Here is a 19488-nt window from a genome sequence, read left to right on the forward strand (position 1 = left end):
TTCTCTACATAATTCTTTGGCAAGGGCGTACACACTATAAAATGGGACAAAACAAGGGGTAAATGCTAAGTAAGAACAGCTTTCAGTTTCCTCAAAATTTTAAACTAAGAGTACAGACTAGTGATCTTTTTAAAGGAATGAAATCTCTTTTCCCCCCTCATACACTAATTCTAAAATGAAGAACCACTCTCCCCACCTCTCCCCAAACGCGCGCGCGCGCGCGCGCGCGCACACACACACACACACACACAGAACAGGACAGCCGCTGTCTCGGTGTGAAGAGAACAGTAACTGCAGTCAAAACGGCTTTGGGCAAGCTATCAATCTCTCTTCCCTTAACCGCACTTATTGCCCACAGATGCCACTAGGGAGTGTGCTTTGTAAAGAGTGGGCAAAAACAAATTTTTAGTTTTCAACCTAAGAGCCGCAAGGTATGATAACGCCATCTGTCGACAGGAGGCAGCGTGGATTCTGACTAGAACATCAAAGATTCTAACCATCACCTGCCACTCCGGCGACAACAGCTTCCATCACTGGGAGCCGCATCCGCACAGAGTGGAGGAAGCGACTACGTCACCAGGGGCACCCGCGATCCGCGCCTCCGCCGCCTCCGCCGCCTCCGCCCAGCTACGCGCTTCAGCTGCGCTTCGGCGGAGTCCGGCCTGCGGGGCTGGGTCAGCGCGCACAGTCGAGCCCGGAGTGGGGGAGGGGACAAACAGGCCGCCGCTCAGTCCCCTCTCCTCTCGTCTCACCTGTTAGAGCGCCGCCTCTTCAGGAGGGCCCGGGCAGGGGGCTCCGGCCGGTCACAGAAGCGGAAAATGGTGCCGAGAATCCTAACCAGCCATTTGTACATACCAGGCCCAAGCAGCAGCGGCGGCCGACACACCCGGAGACTCAAACCCCAGAGCTGTCGCCGCCGCTGCCGCCTTCGCCGCCTCAGCCACCAAAGCCAAGGTGTAGTCGCCGATTTGTGACGCGATCTGAAGGCCCACAGATACAACGTCCCCAGGGCTGCAGGAGGACCCCGCCTGCCACCGCTCTCGACGTCACCTCCTCCCGCCCGACCGGAAAACATCTTTGTCCTCAACCTGCGCACGCGCAACCTAGAACCTGCACCTTCTGCGGAACGGTCCCGGTCCAATCATTGACGAGATCGAAAGGGCTGTAGGAGGGGTTTTCCCATTGGCAGAACCAATCCTGAGACGGCCCGCGGGACAAGGCCCACAGGCTACACGTGAGGCTTTTACACCAGGGAGGGAGCGCTCCAAGAGCCTGAAATACGGTAGATACTCAGTAACTGTTTACCCCCACAAAATAAAGGCAGGTCAGGTTAATTAACAAATGTTTACCGTGCTAGGAGCCCTTTATTGTACTTATACCTTGTACTTGACATGAACTGTCAATTTCATTTCTCCCAGCAACTGCAGGCAATGGAGAGTCTTGTGCCCATTTTTAATAAGGAAATCAAGGCATAGAACGAGTAATTTGCCTAAGGTTGCAAAGCTAGCTAGTGGCCTAGCTAGAATTTGTAGCGGGGTCTGAGAACCAGCTCCAATCCCCTGCCCTAGAGGTCTACTGGGAGAGACAAGATTACAAATTACAAGACAATTGGCTGCTGTGATAAAGGTGTGTGCAAAATGCAGTTGGAGTCAGAGAAAGTAAAATCAAAGGCTGAGGTTCTAGAAGAGAAGGTCAGAACTCCAAGAAGGATTCACAGGATTAAGAATTAAAGGGTAGCCTGACCTGTGGTGGTGCAGTGGATCAAGCTTCGACCTGGAACGCTGAGGTCGGGGTTCAAAACCCTGGGCTTGCCTGGTCAAGGCACATAAGGGAGTTGATGCTTCCAGCTCCTCCCCCCCTTCTCTCTCTCTCTCTCTCTCTCTCTCTCTCTCTCTTTCTCTCTCTCTCTGTCTCCTTTAAAATGAATAAATAAATAAAAATAATTTAAAGTATACTTAAAAAAAAAAAAAAGAATTAAAGGGTACCTGAGGCCTACTAGTACCTACTACCTTCCAGTCTCCTTCCCTGCTGCCAGCTCTAGAAATCACATTTCCTGGTTAATTATGAACAACAGTAAAAGCCCCCCTACTCAGTGATAGAAAACCCAGCCCCCACATCCAGTGCTGGGAATCTTAAGTTTTTCAGGCCCCACAAATCCATCCCAGTCTGCACTTGTTCCTTATGAGTGATTCATTTAAGGCCAGACTTCCAGACACGCTAGAACTTCAACACAGGAACTCCTCATCCTCTTTGTTCAACAAATAGTTCAGCCTCATCCTTTGTTCAACAAATAGTGTTCCGGAATTCTGCTGCAAGCCACCGCCTAGAGCTCCAGAACCACTAGCTAACCTACCTGTGGTTACCGCCACTCTGGCTTGGGGGTAAGGGGCAGTTCTTAGAAGATGGAAGCAAATCCTAAGGTTCCTCCCTTAATTCTGCAAAACATAGCTAACACCAGGATGTACAGAAATGTTGAGGATACTGTAACAGGAGAATTACAAAGCCTCCCAGAAGGAATCTCCTTCCCCCACAATCATCTCTCCACTTTTCTCAACATCTTTTACAAACCACCAGCAGAAAAGAATTTCCCTTCCACTACCCCAACCCATTTCAGACTGACTCCCAGTTAACTTAAAACCAATGTTGGTATTATTACACAGAGCAGTTTAGCTGTGTCCCAACTGTCCATTCCACTTTAATAGTTGGTCTTTGCCAAACTAAGAAAACTATTCAAGTATTGGGAAGAAATGACCCAAAACAAAAGAGCAGTCTTCGTTCAAAAAAAAAATTAGAAAACTACTAGCTGCTTCTCCCAGATTCTGGCCACCAAAATTTAAGAAATATGAGCATAAAGTCTCAGAACACTCTAGTACAACACATTTTTTTTTTCTTTTTACCATCAGTAGGACCTGCACATACCCAATACTAAAATGTTGGTCATGCTCCATGAAAAATAGGAACTCTAGTCTGAATCCCTGGACCTCATCAGCAAACAACTCATGAGTGTCACAACTAGCCCCTCACCACCTTGGAAAACGTACACCCCTTCGTGTCACTTTTTTTTTTCCAATTGATTTCTACAGGGGAAGGGGGGAGAGAAAAATGGATTTGTTGTTCCACTTATTTCTGCATTCATTGGTTGCTTCTTGTATGTGCCCTGACTGGGGAATCAAACTTACCACCTTGTCATATTGGGATGCTGCCCTAACCAACTGAGCTACTTGGCCAGGACTCTGTGTGTCCTCTTAATGTCTCTTATTGACTTCAGAAACAGAGAAAAGGAAGGAATCTCCTTCCCCCACAATCATCTCTCCACTCTTCTCAACATCTTTTACAAACCATCAGCAGAAAAGAATTTCCCTTTCAGACCGACTCCCAGTTAACTTAAAACCAACGTTGGTATTATTATGCAGAGCAGTTTAGCTGTGTAGGTAGGATTTAAGGTAATATATTTTTGGAGAGCCTCCATTAGGCATGATAGAGGTAGGGCTGGGTTTTCTTCTAGTCCTTTACTAATTTCTTTAAATTTTTCATAGTTGGCAGCCTTATTGGCTGTCATTTTGAGCCTTACCATCGTTCCCACCTGGGACTTATTGATTCCTTTGCTGTCCTGTTGTCCACAGTGGGGATATAAACTGCTATCCATCCACCAGTCAAGGAATGAGATTATCCTTAACCCCAACTCAATCACTGCCACAGCCATTCCCGGACCTAGAAACTCTTCACTGGGGGACCGGAGGAGAATCCCAAAGCCGTATGGAGTAACAAGGACAATGAGATTTCTGACCTTGGTCTGGATAAGTTGCACCCTTGTACTGCCAGAGGGGCACAACCTCATTGCTTAAGTTTCCATGAGATATCCTAAACTGTTATCCCAGTTTCCTAAAAGACCCTGGTCTACCTCAAACTGAGATCCTGTCCTTCAAGCCTTTCCAAGCCCCAGCCCCCTTCTTGAAACCCTACCTCCCTTCCACAGATCAATATAGATTCAGCCTTCCAATCTAGTCTTTAGTCTTGCAAATTTTCCCTTTGTCATCTTTATCAGAGTGTTAAAAGCTTTCCCTGAAAATTCATTTTCTTCTGGAAACCAACTTCTCTTACTCAAGAAAAATGTGTCCTCCTTATATTGTGACTTTGATCTTATTCACTGTCTTAATAATTAAATCTTGGCCTTATTATTAAGGTGACCAACTTTTTTACAATGAAAAGGAGGACAAAAATAAATTGAAGAAAAAATATCGTAAATAAAAGAAACATTTTATTCATTGCAACAATAATACACTATAATATGATAAATCCATAATAAAAACCTTTGTAATATTTTATATTGTAATTATGCTTACATGCCTATTAATTTTTAATAATAATTGTAAAAAAAATACTCATTTAGTAAAACTAAATATCAAACAAAACCACTAATTTAGAGTATTATTCGGGTATGTTAATAATTTTCTAATTAAAGAACATCTGTTTTATACAACTGTTTAATCAAAATGCATTATTAATAAATATGGTTTGAGATTAGATTTCCACTTTAAAACTCAAATTTTGGGAAAATACTTATAAATAAAATTATACATATTTGGAAATTATTAAATAGATAATGAATTAATAAAATGTGAATTGTGCTTACCTGTCTATGATTGAATATTCACTGAGAAAGAAATAATCTTGAGTCTACAATGTCATATGTGCCGTGTCATGTTTTAGTAAGAAGTACACAAGGCCATTTGCACGTTCGGTATATTGAGTACTCTCTAAAGGTCTCTTGTGCCTGACCTGTGGTGGCGCAGTGGATAAAGCGTCGACCTGGAAATGCTGAGGTCGCCGGTTCGAAACCCTGCACTTGCCTGGTCAAGGCACATATGGGAGTTGATGCTTCCAGCTCCTCCCCCCTTCTCTCTCTCTGTCTCTCTTCTCTCTCTCTCTCTCTCTCTCTCTCTCTCTTTCTCCGCTCTAAAATGAATAAATAAATAAAAAAAATTTAAAAAAAAAAAAAGGTCTCTTGTGCGATCGTATGCATCTCATAATCACATCTTGCTGCACTGAACTGATCCTTGATGAATCGTCATGTCAAATACAAATATGTCACATCACACGCAATGGATCGACTCTGCATTGATCGAATACAGACATTTACAGATTAGTCTTCCAATATCAAAATAAAGGATATGTAGGAGGACATTTTTCAAGGGAGGACGGAACTTACAAAAGAAGGACTGTCCTCCCTAAAGGAGGACAATTGGTCACCTTAACAGTTAGGAATAAGAACCCTTGGCAGAGGTAGGATTTAAGGTAGTATATTTTTGGAGAGCCTCCATTAGGCATGATAGAGGTAGGGCTGGGTTTTTTCTAGTCCTTTACTAATTTCTTTAAATTTTTCATAGTTGGCAGCCTTATTGGCTGTCATTTGGAGGCCTGCAGTTAAGCAAGTAATCATTTGGGCAGGTGGCGATGGCTCTAGGTATCTACCTGGTAGTCCCAGTTAGGGTCTTCCGGGGGACTGCCATTGCATCTATGGGATAGGCATTGTCTTGCTAAGAAGGTCATGGGCATGAGCCTGGGCAGCAGATCAGACTTTCTCCTTCTCCTCCAAGGTTAGCATGGAGGTAAGGATGATATATGTATCATGACAGGTTAGGTCGCAGGATTGGGTGAGATATTTGAACTCTTTGGTAAAGATGGTGGGGTCAGTGGAGAAGGAACCAAGGCGCGTTTCTATTTGAGATAAGTTTGACACTGAGGGGAGAACATGGATACGGACAATGCCCTCTGCCCCAGCTACCTCTCAAAGAGGTTGGAGGTGAAAGGCAAAAACCACAGGCCAAACCAAAAACATGAGGCTAGTGTATTCCAAAAGGAAAATTTATTTTAAAAACACCTGGGTGCTGGCTGGCTGAGACCAGCAAAGGGTGTCAGCCCTGAGGGAGGGATGGGGAAAAGGTTATATGGATTTGTCAAAGGGCCTTGGACAAAGGCAGCTGCAAGATCGCTTCTTCTGTATGTAGTTGGAAGTGGCACACAGTTTCTCAAAATTGCACCCTAATCCAATCGTTCCTTATCAGCATCCAGTTGAAAGGTTGGCCTGAGCTGTCATAAGCCAGCGTGATTCGTAATTTTGCAGGTCTTGAACAGGAACATGTTGGGCAAATGAGTTTGTAAAATTTGTGTTTTTTGAGTTTGCTCACTTTTATTGTTAAAAATGGTGCTGGTCTTGGCCTGACCTGTGGTGGCGCAGTGGATAAAGCGTCGACCTGGAAATGCTGAGGTTGCCGATTCAAAACCCTGGGCTTGCCTGGTCAAGGCACATATGGGAGTTGATGCTTCCTGCTCCTCCCCCCTTCTCTCTCTCTCTCCTCTCTCTCTCCTTTCTAAAATAAATAAAAAATAAATAAATAAATAAATAAAAATTAAAAAAAAATGGTGCTGGTCTGTGAAATTGCTAATTACCTTCCTGCTTGGGAAGGGCCATTGTTATGCTAATGTTTTCTGGAGGAGGGATGTTGCCCCAAAAAGTTTTGAAAAGAAAGAGAAGGTGGGGAAGGAAGTCAAGATGGCAGGGTGCTGAAGGAGGGGAGCCATATTTGCAGTTTGTGCAGAGAGAAGGAGATGGGGACCAGAGGTGACTGAGACTGGTGGGGGACTTTGATTCTAGGAAAAACTGGAGAAGATTCTCCTGGTTGTGGAACCAGAAAACGTGTGAGTGGGTTTGGAGCCCTGTTTGTTTGTTTTTACTGACCTGCGGTGCGAGGCCAGAATAAAGGAATGGCCCACCACTTTTTGGCTCCACTGTTCTTTACTGTCTGCCTGAATCAAATGAGAACCTGAGTGTGAATGGCCATGATGGCGGCAGCCCCTGGCCCTGAAAGATAGAGGATTAGAAAATAAACACAAAGAGAAAAAGGATGGGGTCAGGAGGACCCATTGCCAAGCTGATGGCTTGCTAGAGTGATCCTGCACCACCAAAACACTTTATTTATAGTGCAGAGAGCTAAGCTATTTGCAAAACAAAGAGATCTCTGATACTTAGTCACATTTCTGAGGCAAACCAAGAATTCTCCCAAATGCAGAAAACCCCCCACCATGCATAACATCTTAACTTCAGAAAACAAACAGTAAAAAAAAACCTGCTTCCAGTCTCTTTGAGCAGCATGGGGGATGGGGCCAGTAGAAACAATCAACTTCACACTAACATGGAGGTATGGGGAAGGGCACTTAAATTGCCTTTACCAACTTAGTCAAACAATCAGAGGCTGTGGGGAAGACTTTAACCTTTGGCTTAACCCTTAAACTGGGAGGATCTTTGTCCCCTTACAGTCTGCCCCAGCCTCTAGCAACCTAATCAAGCAAGTGAGAAGGAGAGATGGGCAGCAAAGAGCCCTGTAGCTTACTGCCAGTCCCCCACACCTCTATCCCTCAAAAATCTAAACTGCAAGGACTCTATCAGCTTGCAGCCTGTTTCCCACATGAGCCAGATTACTGAGTAGACAAGTTCTTCTTCCTACTTGGTGGGTAGACCAGGATTGACAGAAGGGGCCGTGACTGGAGGGAGTAAAAAGGCCTGAACATAGGGGATCTCTGATCATTTCCCATTACGGTGACATAAGTTATCAAGATATCTTAGAGTATTAAAGTCAAAAGTCCCGTTTTCAGGCCAGTGAGAATTATTCTAATTTGTATTGAGGCCAGGCTGTGTTACAAAAATGAGCTGCTTTGGGTGGGTGCCTCCTGCTGGACTGAGAGTGTTTAGATTTTTCAGGAAATAACCTAACGAGGTGGGGGTTTTTTTTGGGGGGGGGGGCTGTTTGGGAGTTTCCCATGGTGAATGGCAGGCAAAAATTTAGTAGGGAGGAGAAAGCAAGTAGCAATGCTGACATTCAGGGAGTGTCATGTGCTGAGGGCGTCCCCAGCAGCAGAGCCAACAGACCAGAGCAGGACAGGAGTCTCCTTGGTTTGGCATCCCCACCGGAGTGCATAAGGGGGTGAGGTGTGGTCAGCAGGATAAAAAAAAAAAAACTGGTCACAATCTAAGGGAGAGGAGTTGAAGGAATCGCCTTTTGAGTGGAGGAGCTCATCCCCACCCAAGGAGATCCTGAGACCAGGTGGCTGGTGGAGGGTTTCTGGCCCAGCGCTGGAACCAGCAAATCAGAAATTCATTGGAGAGTGCAGGATGTACTTGCCAGAGGGAGAGGAGTCAGAATTTGGCCAGTGGTGAGTGCAGCCATCAGTCAGGGAAAAGGGAGAGAGTCCCTCCGTTCCCTTTGGGCTGGGCTGGAGAGGCCCAGTGTAAGAGAGGTTGAACCTCCTACCCCGGAGCCCCAAACAGGATGTGAGGTTGACCCAGAACACACTGCTGCTGTCCACTGCTCTCCGCATTGCAAATTCAGGGGAGACAGGGGAGAAGGAGCCCCCTATCAACTGGGCCTCCCTGATTTCAGCACCAAATGTCAGATTGTGCCTAGAAGGAAGCCAGGCCAGACATGGAGATAAAACAATTCATCAGGAGGGCATCCGCAAACAGAAGGACTGAGTCCTAAAATGTCGTCAGCCCCAAGTGCCCAGGGACTCAAGCTTCTGCAGTGAGCAGAGGCTAGCCAGGAAGGTAGTCCTGAAGGGGAGTCCTGGCACGGGTGATGGTTCTTCACTAAGCAACAGTGTTTAGACGAATGATGAGCGGAGAGCTATGGGAACTGTCCTGGAGCCAAATCATTGAAAGTTTTTCCTGGCTAATTGAAGTTTTGATAACGGGCCCTGGACCCTAACCCAACACCTACATTTGCCAAAACATGCTTCAGATCAAAGGAAACTTTTTTTTTTTTTTTTACAAAGACAGAGAGAAAGTCAGAGAGAGGGTTAGATAGGGACAGACAGACAGGAACGGAGAGAGATGAGAAGCATCAATCATCAGTTTTTCATTATGGCACCTTAGTTGTTCATTGATTGCTTTCTCATATGTGCCTTGACCGTGGGCCTTCAGCAGACCGAGTACCCCTTGCTTGAGCCAGCGACCTTGGGTCCAAGGTGGTGAGCTTTGCTCAAACCAGATGAGCCTGCACTCAAGCTGGCAACCTCGGGATCTCGAACCTGGGTCCTCCGCATCCTACTCTGATGCTCTATCCACTGCGCCACCACCTGGTCAGGCAAAAGGAGACTTTTTTAATGATGTTGTATATCTTTATTTTTATTTCTTCTTACTCAAAAGTTCCCATCTAGCTATTAGTTCTCCTCCTTCTCCTCGTCTTCCTCTTTCTCCTTCTTTTAAAGGAAAAGTAAATGCAAAGGTTCGAGAAAACTATGCCAGGATCCACCCACCTCAGTGTTGGAGGTCACTGAATGTGTGCTGAATAGCTACTGTTGGGCAGATAAAATATATTTTGCTCACTTTGTTAAAGATGGCATTGCCCACATGGAAGCCATCGCCAGGTGATATTAATGTGTGTTGGGGGCAGGCTGTGGGCAGGCAAGATGCTTGTAGCCTGGGGCTTGGTCTTAGGACTAAGCCTTTCTCACCCTTTTTTTTCTCATTTTTCTGAAGCTGGAAACAGGGAGAGACAGTCAGACAGACTCCCGCATGCGCCCGACCGGGATCCACCCGGCACGCCCACCAGGGGGCGACGCTCTGCTCACCAGGGGGCGATGCTCTGCCCATCCTGGGTGTCGCCATGTTGCGACCAGAGCCACTCTAGCGCCTGAGGCAGAGGCCACAGAGCCATCCCCAGCGTCCGGGCCATCTTTGCTCCAATGGAGCCTTGGCTGCAGGAGGGGAAGAGAGAGACAGAGAGGAAAGCGCGGCGGAGGGGTGGAGAAGCAAATGGGCGCTTCTCCTGTTTGCCCTGGCCGGGAATCGAACCCGGGTCCTCCGCACGCTAGGCCGACGCTCTACCGCTGAGCCAACCGGCCAGGGCTTTTCCCACCCATTTTTTTTTTTTTTTTTTGAGGGTTTTTATTTATTTATTTTATTTATTCATTTTAGAGAGGAGAGAGAGAGGGAGAGAGAGAGACAGAGAGAGAGGAGAGAGAGACAGGGGGGAGGAGCTGGAAGCATCAACTCCCATATGTGCCTTGACCAGGCAAGTGCAGGGTTTCGAACCGGCGACCTCAGCATTTCCAGGTCGACGCTTTATCCACTGCGCCACCACAGGTCAGGCTTTTTTTTTTTTTTTTTTTTTTTTTTATTAATATCTCATTTACTCCTCACAACAATGCTGTTCTTTTGTTGTTTTTTTTTTAATTTTTTTTTTGTTTTTTTTATTTTTATTTTTTATTCATTTTAGAAAGGAGAGAGAGAGAGAGAAGGGGGGAGGAGCAGGAAGCATCAACTCCCATATGTGCCTTGACCAGGCAAGCCCAGGGTTTTGAACCGGCGACCTCAGCATTTCTAGGTCGACGCTTTATCCACTGCGCCACCACAGGTCAGGCCTTCCCACCCTTTTTGATGTGGGGTGGTGCAATTCCATCATGCCCCAGATAAGTGACTTTGTATTAGAGACTTCGCTATTTTGTATATTGGATTAAAGGTTTTGATTTCTACACTATAAAATGGGGGCAGAGCGGGAGCTTACGCTCTTGGTTCCTGAGATTAGCATTTAGAGAGAGCAGAGAGGAGAGCAGAGAGAGGCCACGTGGAGGAGGCCAGGAGAAGCAGCCAAGATGGTGGAGTGCTGAGTGAGAAGCCAGTTTGTGCAGAGTTTGTGCAGGGAGAAGGAAGGAGATGGGGAACAGAGGTGAATGGGGCTGATGAGCTAGAAACCCTTGATTCTAGGAAACTCGGATAAGTCAGTAGCTTTGTGAGCACTGAATGAGTGGGTTTTGGAGCCCAGTGTGTGTTTTTCCTTGCCCACCGGGTGCAAGCTAGTATTAAAGATAATGGCCCACCAGTTTTTGGCTCCATTTTTTCTTTACTGACTGTCCGAATCCAAAGCAAACCTGCATGGGCCAGGCGGCTGTGATGGTGGCCCTGGCTACTGGCTTTACAGCTACAAAGTAATTAAATTCCTTTCCGGTGGAGTGCTTGCAACTCTTGCTTCCTCAGACTTCTGGTCCTCTAGTGATCCTAAAAATAAATTAATAAATAAGACACAAGCCCTGGCTGGATGGCTTGGTTGGTTAGGGTGTCATCTCAAGATGCAAAGATTGTGGGTTTGATCCCCCATTAGGGCACATACAGAAAAAAAAATGATGTTTCTGTCTCTCTCTCCTCCACCTTCTTCTCGTTCCAAAATCACTAAGTAAAAATTTTAAAATAAATACACAAACAATTTAAAAATACATTTTCATCCAAAAAGCAGGTAAAAGCCACTAGTCACTTAACATTATCTATCTGTTAAAGTACGTGTTTATGAAGTAAGAGCATCTCTGATCTAAGTTTATCAGTTCTCAGCACCCCAATTTGTAGGGAATTCCTTTCAGGAAGTAGATGCCTCCCAAGGAATTATGGTAGGCAGTTAGAGAGACATGAGCAGAGCAAGTACTCTAGGCCAGGCACAAGTCACCAGGGTGGGAAGCTCCAGGTGCTTAGCAAAGGGCAAAACTGGGAAAACAAGGATCTCCCACAGGGCAACCTTCCCTCCATCAGCATATTGCTGATCAAGCCCTTTAGCCCCCCTGACCTTTCATATCACTGGCCCTGCAGATTGGACTTTCCCCAGACTTTTCTTCACCTGGCATGTTGCTGATCACGTGGCTTAGCCCCCCTAGCAAGGGAGTGAACAAGGGGACTGGAAAATAGCCCTTAAGCATTAAGCCCCCAATGACCATGAGATTCTGATCTCATCAGATACATCCAGGCCTCTGTTGTGTTTCAGTGCCAGGCCCAGAAAAGCAGAAAAAACCAGATAAGTGATGCCACAGCTGACCTCAGGACCGGCTGCATGGACTAATGAGCCCCTGCCCTGGCACCCATCCATCACCATAACCATAACCCAGTGGTTCTCAAAGTGTGCGCCAGGGCGCACTGGTGCACCCTAGATCTCCAGGTGTGACCTATGGTATTTCAAAGAAATAGGTGCCTGTTGGAGACCAAAACAAAACAGGGTTTTTGGAGTTTAGATTTTAGGGGGACAGAGGTGTGGGGAATTGGCAGTAAGCTGACAGTCTGCCCAACCCCCCCCCCCCCACCTCACTTGCCTGATAAGGTTGCAAAAGGCTGTTAAGCTGTGGTGCTGGATTGTTTACACTACTCCCCATATTCCCGGGAAAGACTGGAGGCAAGTTTCTTCTATCCTTTGTTTGGTGTAAAGTTAGGATGATATGTATGGTGGGGGTTTTCTGCACTCAACACAATTAAGAGTAGAAAGAGAGGAATTCTTCAATGTATTGATGAGGAAATGAGAGTTTGCCTTTCAAATATATGTCCAAACATTGAAGAAATTGCTAGGACACATCGGGCTCATGTTTCTCATAAACACAAGAATGAAAAATCTTAACACATTTGCACCAGGACCTGCCAAATTTACTAAATCTTACTAAGAATGTATCTAGATTTATAAAAAGATAACTTTTTTGTTTTTTTTTATTTTTTAACCCCTCTTTTTTACAAATTATAAAAAGCATAACTCAAAAAAGGTAACATAAAAATGTGTTTTAATGTCAGAATAAATTTAATTTTGTCATATTTACTTTGTTTAATTACCATAAAAGCACCCTTGGACTTTATATTTTTTCTTTAATTTTTACTTAATTATTATAATGTATTTCTCAGAAATTTGTATATAGTGCGCCTACAATTATTTGTAGAATTTTAAATGCGCCCCAACTTCAAAAAGTTTGAGAACCACTGCCATAACCCAAAAAGGACACACCTGGGGAGCTGATGAATATTCCATTGAGATTCTCCCCTGGGGCCTTCCCTGAGCTCTCCACCCTTAAAAGCCCTTAGGACAGAGGACCCAGAGAGCTCTCCCTCCTGGGGTGTTGGGCAGATAAAATGTATTATGCTCACTTTGTTAAAGATAACACGAGGAAGCCATCGCCCAGGTGATATTAATGTGTGTTGGGGTGGGCTAAAGGCAGGCAGAATCCTTTAGCCTGGGGCTTGGTTTTGGGATTAAGCCTTTCCTACCCTTTTTGATGTAGGGCAGTACAATCCTATCATGCCTCAGAGGGTGACTTTGTATTAGAGACTTCCCTGTTTTGTATATTGGATTAAGGGTTTGGATTTCTACACTATAAAATGGGGACGGAATGAGAGTTTGCCGCTTGGTTCCTGAGATTAGCAAGAGAGAGCAGAGCAGAGAGCAGAGAAAGGCCACGTGGAGGAGGCCAGGAGAAGCAGCCAAGATGGCGGAGTGCTGAGTGAGATGCCAGTTTATGTAGAGTTTGTATCTGGGATAAGGAAGGAGATGGGGACCTGAGGAGAATAAGTCTGGTGAGCTAGAAACCTTTGATTCTAGGAAACTCGGATAAGTCAGTGGCTTTGTGAGCACTGAGTGTGACTGGGTTTTGGAGCCCAGTGTGTATTTTTACTTGCCCGCCGGGTGCAAGGTAGGATTAAAGGCTATGGCCCACCAGTTTTTGGCTCCTTTGTTTCTTTACCGACTGTCCGAATCCAATGCGAACCTGCATGGGCCGGGCTGCTGTGATAGTGGCTCTGGCCATGGCTTCTGGCTTTACATGGGGGCTCACCCATGCCTTTCTCCTCTTCTTCCTCCTCCTCTTTTCTTTGCCTCTCTTTCTTCTTTTTTTTATAAACATATATATTTTTTTAGATTTTATTTATTTATTTTAGAGAGAGAGAGAGAGAGAGAGAGAAAGGGGGAGGAGCAGGAAGCATCATCAACTCCCTTGACCAGGCAAGCTCAGGGTTTCAAACTGGTGACCTCAGCGTGCAGGTCGATGCTTTATCCACTGCGCCAGCACAGGTCAGGCTGCTCTCTCTTTCTCCTAAGCTCTGAGGTATCCCAAGAGACTTAACCAATCGAGTAATGGGCAGCAGCAGCTCATCCAGGGCTAGCCTCCTGAACCTGTTCCGGAGGCAGTCTTTTCTCTGCCCACTCAGACCCTTCTGAGTGTATTCCTGCATGGCCAATACATTCTTGCTTTACTTGCTGCACCTTGTCTTGTGACTGAATTCTTTCCTTCAAGAAGACAAGAATCACTGGCCTGTGGTGGCGCAGTGGATAAAATGTCGACCTGGAATGCTGAAGTCACCAGTTTGAAAGCCTGGGCTTGCCTGGTCAAGGCACATATGGGAGTTGATGCTTCCTGCTCCCCTGCTGCTCCCCCTCCTCTCTCTCTCTCTCTCTCTCTCTCCTCTCTAAAATGAATAAATAAAATCTTAAAAAATAAAAAAGACAAGAATCAAGGTCTTGTTGTTTCACTGGTAACAGAATCAGTACCTACCTGGGGGGGGGGACGTTAGAAAGTATTGTGTACATATTTCTGTGTCACACCTCAGACCTAACAAATGCCAAGACTTCATAGCACCGGTCAGCTGATCTGGTTTCAAATCCCACCATTTCCAGTCCCTAGTTGTGTGGCCTTAAGGAAAATAATACGTTCTCTAAGGCTTAGTGTTCCCAACTGTAAAATGGAAATAATAAAATTACACATCTCACAGGAGATGGATTAAATGAAAGCTCTTAGCTCTGTGCCTACTACCAAGGTAATTACACTCACCACTTGGTCACTATTGTTATTGCTTAACTGGTCACACAATTTGCACCTTTCCTTTCCCTTAAAAGGTGGGCAATGCGATACTGAGCAGAGGGACTTGGCGGAGAACCTCTGTGGGGTTTTAGGAATGGAGAGCAGTTTACAGCAGTGATGTTTCAGTTAATGATTTAGTCAGCGCGTTAGGTCTAATTGAGTGCTTTGTGTGCTGCTTGGAGAAGTAAATTAGGGATACATAAATAGGAAAACCAAATAGGTGACTGTCAGGTTTGGGTCCAGGGCCTCTTTAAACTCAAACTTCCTTACCCCACCGCCTGACCCTCACCTGACATTCCCTTGCCCTTTAAGCAACTCCCCCCACCCCAGGAGGATCTGGAAAGCGTCCTTGGGACAAGGCCTTTGGGCAGGGCCTGAGGGTTGGGAAAAAGGAGACAGTCTGTGACCGAGGCCACAAACCAGGATATGCTAGCCTGGGCATGTCCAGGTGCGCCAAGCCCCAGGGCAGCAGATGCCTGCAGTAATCCCTGCAGCGGGCACCCACCCCTGCAGCTCTCCGCTCATGCCACTAGGGTCTCAGCCCATCTGTTCACAGATATGTGAATAAACTTCTTACAAAAAACTCATCAGGCCTGACCTGTGGTGGTGCAGTGGATAAAGCGTCTACCTGGAAATGCTGAGGTCGCCGGTTCGAAACCCTGGGCTTGCCTGGTCAAGGCACATATGGGAGTTGATGCTTCCTGCTCCTCCCCCCTTCTCTCTCTCTCTTCTCTCTCTCTCCCCTTTCTAAAATGAATAAATAAATAAATAAAATTATTTAAAAAAAAAAAACTCATCAGGCCATGTGTGTCACCTCCTTTGGTGACCTAAGAATGACTTGCTGACTTTTTTACTTCATTTGCAAAAAGCTTTACTAATTTGAAAACAGCTGCACTCTGGAACAAATGGAGAATTGTTTCACATTCTCTTTAGGAATCAGTTATGGACTGCAATACTCCTTGTTGGATCAGTGTACCAGACTGATAAATATATATTTTTTAATTTTTATTTATTCTTTTTAGAGAGGAGTGGGAGAGACAGAGAGAGAGAGAGGGAGAACAGACAGAGAGAGAGAAGGAGGGAGGAGCTGGAAGCATCAACTCGATATTTGCCTTGACCAGGCAAGCCCAGGGTTTCGAACCTGTGACCTCAGCATTTCCAGGTTGATGCTTTATCCACTGTGCCACCACAGGTCAGGCCAAGGATATTTGTTTATTTTATTTTTTTATTATATATTTTTAATTTTTATTTATTTATTTATTCATTTTAGAGAGGAGAGAAAGAGGGAGAGAGAGAGACAGAGAGAGAGGAGAGAGAGACAGGGGGGAGGAGCTGGAAGCATCAACTCCCATATGTGCCTTGACCAGGCAAGTGCAGGGTTTCGAACCGGCGACCTCAGCATTTCCAGGTCGACGCTTTATCCACTGCGCCACCACAGGTCAGCCTTTTTTTTTTTTTTTTTTTTTTTTATTAATATCTCATTTACTCCTCACAACAATGCTGTTCTTTTGTTGTTGTTTTTTTAATTTTTTTTTTGTTTTTTTTATTTTTATTTTTTATTCATTTTAGAAAGGAGAGAGAGAGAGAGAAGGGGGGAGGAGCAGGAAGCATCAACTCCCATATGTGCCTTGACCAGGCAAGCCCAGGGTTTTGAACCGGCGACCTCAGCATTTCTAGGTCGACGCTTTATCCACTGCGCCACCACAGGTCAGGCCTTCCCACCCTTTTTGATGTGGGGTGGTGCAATTCCATCATGCCCCAGATAAGTGACTTTGTATTAGAGACTTCGCTATTTTGTATATTGGATTAAAGGTTTTGATTTCTACACTATAAAATGGGGGCAGAGCGGGAGCTTACGCTCTTGGTTCCTGAGATTAGCATTTAGAGAGAGCAGAGAGGAGAGCAGAGAGAGGCCACGTGGAGGAGGCCAGGAGAAGCAGCCAAGATGGTGGAGTGCTGAGTGAGAAGCCAGTTTGTGCAGAGTTTGTGCAGGGAGAAGGAAGGAGATGGGGAACAGAGGTGAATGGGGCTGATGAGCTAGAAACCCTTGATTCTAGGAAACTCGGATAAGTCAGTAGCTTTGTGAGCACTGAATGAGTGGGTTTTGGAGCCCAGTGTGTGTTTTTCCTTGCCCACCGGGTGCAAGCTAGTATTAAAGATAATGGCCCACCAGTTTTTGGCTCCATTTTTTCTTTACTGACTGTCCGAATCCAAAGCAAACCTGCATGGGCCAGGCGGCTGTGATGGTGGCCCTGGCTACTGGCTTTACAGCTACAAAGTAATTAAATTCCTTTCCGGTGGAGTGCTTGCAACTCTTGCTTCCTCAGACTTCTGGTCCTCTAGTGATCCTAAAAATAAATTAATAAATAAGACACAAGCCCTGGCTGGATGGCTTGGTTGGTTAGGGTGTCATCTCAAGATGCAAAGATTGTGGGTTTGATCCCCCATTAGGGCACATACAGAAAAAAAAATGATGTTTCTGTCTCTCTCTCCTCCACCTTCTTCTCGTTCCAAAATCACTAAGTAAAAATTTTAAAATAAATACACAAACAATTTAAAAATACATTTTCATCCAAAGAGCAGGTAAAAGCCACTAGTCACTTAACATTATCTATCTGTTAAAGTACGTGTTTATGAAGTAAGAGCATCTCTGATCTAAGTTTATCAGTTCTCAGCACCCCAATTTGTAGGGAATTCCTTTCAGGAAGTAGATGCCTCCCAAGGAATTATGGTAGGCAGTTAGAGAGACATGAGCAGAGCAAGTACTCTAGGCCAGGCACAAGTCACCAGGGTGGGAAGCTCCAGGTGCTTAGCAAAGGGCAAAACTGGGAAAACAAGGATCTCCCACAGGGCAACCTTCCCTCCATCAGCATATTGCTGATCAAGCCCTTTAGCCCCCCTGACCTTTCATATCACTGGCCCTGCAGATTGGACTTTCCCCAGACTTTTCTTCACCTGGCATGTTGCTGATCACGTGGCTTAGCCCCCCTAGCAAGGGAGTGAACAAGGGGACTGGAAAATAGCCCTTAAGCATTAAGCCCCCAATGACCATGAGATTCTGATCTCATCAAATACATCCAGGCCTCTGTTGTGTTTCAGTGCCAGGCCCAGAAAAGCAGAAAAACCAGATAAGTGATGCCACAGCTGACCTCAGGACCGGCTGCATGGACTAATGAGCCCCTGCCCTGGCACCCATCCATCACCATAACCATAACCCAGTGGTTCTCAAAGTGTGCGCCAGGGCGCACTGGTGCACCCTAGATCTCCAGGTGTGACCTATGGTATTTCAAAGAAATAGGTGCCTGTTGGAGACCAAAACAAAACAGGGTTTTTGGAGTTTAGATTTTAGGGGGACAGAGGTGTGGGGAATTGGCAGTAAGCTGACAGTCTGCCCAACCCCCCCCCCCCCCACCTCACTTGCCTGATAAGGTTGCAAAAGGCTGTTAAGCTGTGGTGCTGGATTGTTTACACTACTCCCCATATTCCCGGGAAAGACTGGAGGCAAGTTTCTTCTATCCTTTGTTTGGTGTAAAGTTAGGATGATATGTATGGTGGGGGTTTTCTGCACTCAACACAATTAAGAGTAGAAAGAGAGGAATTCTTCAATGTATTGATGAGGAAATGAGAGTTTGCCTTTCAAATATATGTCCAAACATTGAAGAAATTGCTAGGACACATCGGGCTCATGTTTCTCATAAACACAAGAATGAAAAATCTTAACACATTTGCACCAGGACCTGCCAAATTTACTAAATCTTACTAAGAATGTATCTAGATTTATAAAAAGATAACTTTTTTGTTTTTTTTTATTTTTTAACCCCTCTTTTTTACAAATTATAAAAAGCATAACTCAAAAAAGGTAACATAAAAATGTGTTTTAATGTCAGAATAAATTTAATTTTGTCATATTTACTTTGTTTAATTACCATAAAAGCACCCTTGGACTTTATATTTTTTCTTTAATTTTTACTTAATTATTATAATGTATTTCTCAGAAATTTGTATATAGTGCGCCTACAATTATTTGTAGAATTTTAAATGCGCCCCAACTTCAAAAAGTTTGAGAACCACTGCCATAACCCAAAAAGGACACACCTGGGGAGCTGATGAATATTCCATTGAGATTCTCCCCTGGGGCCTTCCCTGAGCTCTCCACCCTTAAAAGCCCTTAGGACAGAGGACCCAGAGAGCTCTCCCTCCTGGGGTGTTGGGCAGATAAAATGTATTATGCTCACTTTGTTAAAGATAACACGAGGAAGCCATCGCCCAGGTGATATTAATGTGTGTTGGGGTGGGCTAAAGGCAGGCAGAATCCTTTAGCCTGGGGCTTGGTTTTGGGATTAAGCCTTTCCTACCCTTTTTGATGTAGGGCAGTACAATCCTATCATGCCTCAGAGGGTGACTTTGTATTAGAGACTTCCCTGTTTTGTATATTGGATTAAGGGTTTGGATTTCTACACTATAAAATGGGGACGGAATGAGAGTTTGCCGCTTGGTTCCTGAGATTAGCAAGAGAGAGCAGAGCAGAGAGCAGAGCAGAGAGCAGAGAAAGGCCACGTGGAGGAGGCCAGGAGAAGCAGCCAAGATGGCGGAGTGCTGAGTGAGATGCCAGTTTATGTAGAGTTTGTATCTGGGATAAGGAAGGAGATGGGGACCTGAGGAGAATAAGTCTGGTGAGCTAGAAACCTTTGATTCTAGGAAACTCGGATAAGTCAGTGGCTTTGTGAGCACTGAGTGTGACTGGGTTTTGGAGCCCAGTGTGTATTTTTACTTGCCCACCGGGTGCAAGGTAGGATTAAAGGCTATGGCCCACCAGTTTTTGGCTCCTTTGTTTCTTTACCG

At 45.3% G+C, this 19488-nt stretch overlaps 1 protein-coding gene across 4 annotated transcripts in view; it reads right to left on the minus strand.

Annotated features, from left to right (window-relative positions):
• The window catches only part of SENP2 (SUMO specific peptidase 2), a 54880-nt gene extending 53816 nt beyond the window's left edge, over window positions 1-1064 (minus strand). For 2 of the 4 annotated variants that reach the window (XM_066240859.1, XM_066240857.1), the window contains exon 1: window positions 753-988. In XM_066240859.1, coding sequence (XP_066096956.1) covers window positions 753-853 — 101 coding nt within the window. In that variant the 5' untranslated portion in view covers window positions 854-988. Of the gene's footprint in view, window positions 1-752 lie in introns of all 4 variants that reach the window. The other 2 variants (XM_066240856.1, XM_066240860.1) reach the window with 2 other exon arrangements.
• Window positions 1065-19488: the final 18424 nt, after the last annotated feature.

This window comes from Saccopteryx bilineata, chromosome 8 (assembly GCF_036850765.1).
Source record: "Saccopteryx bilineata isolate mSacBil1 chromosome 8, mSacBil1_pri_phased_curated, whole genome shotgun sequence".
NCBI classification, from domain to species: Eukaryota; Metazoa; Chordata; class Mammalia; order Chiroptera; family Emballonuridae; genus Saccopteryx; species Saccopteryx bilineata.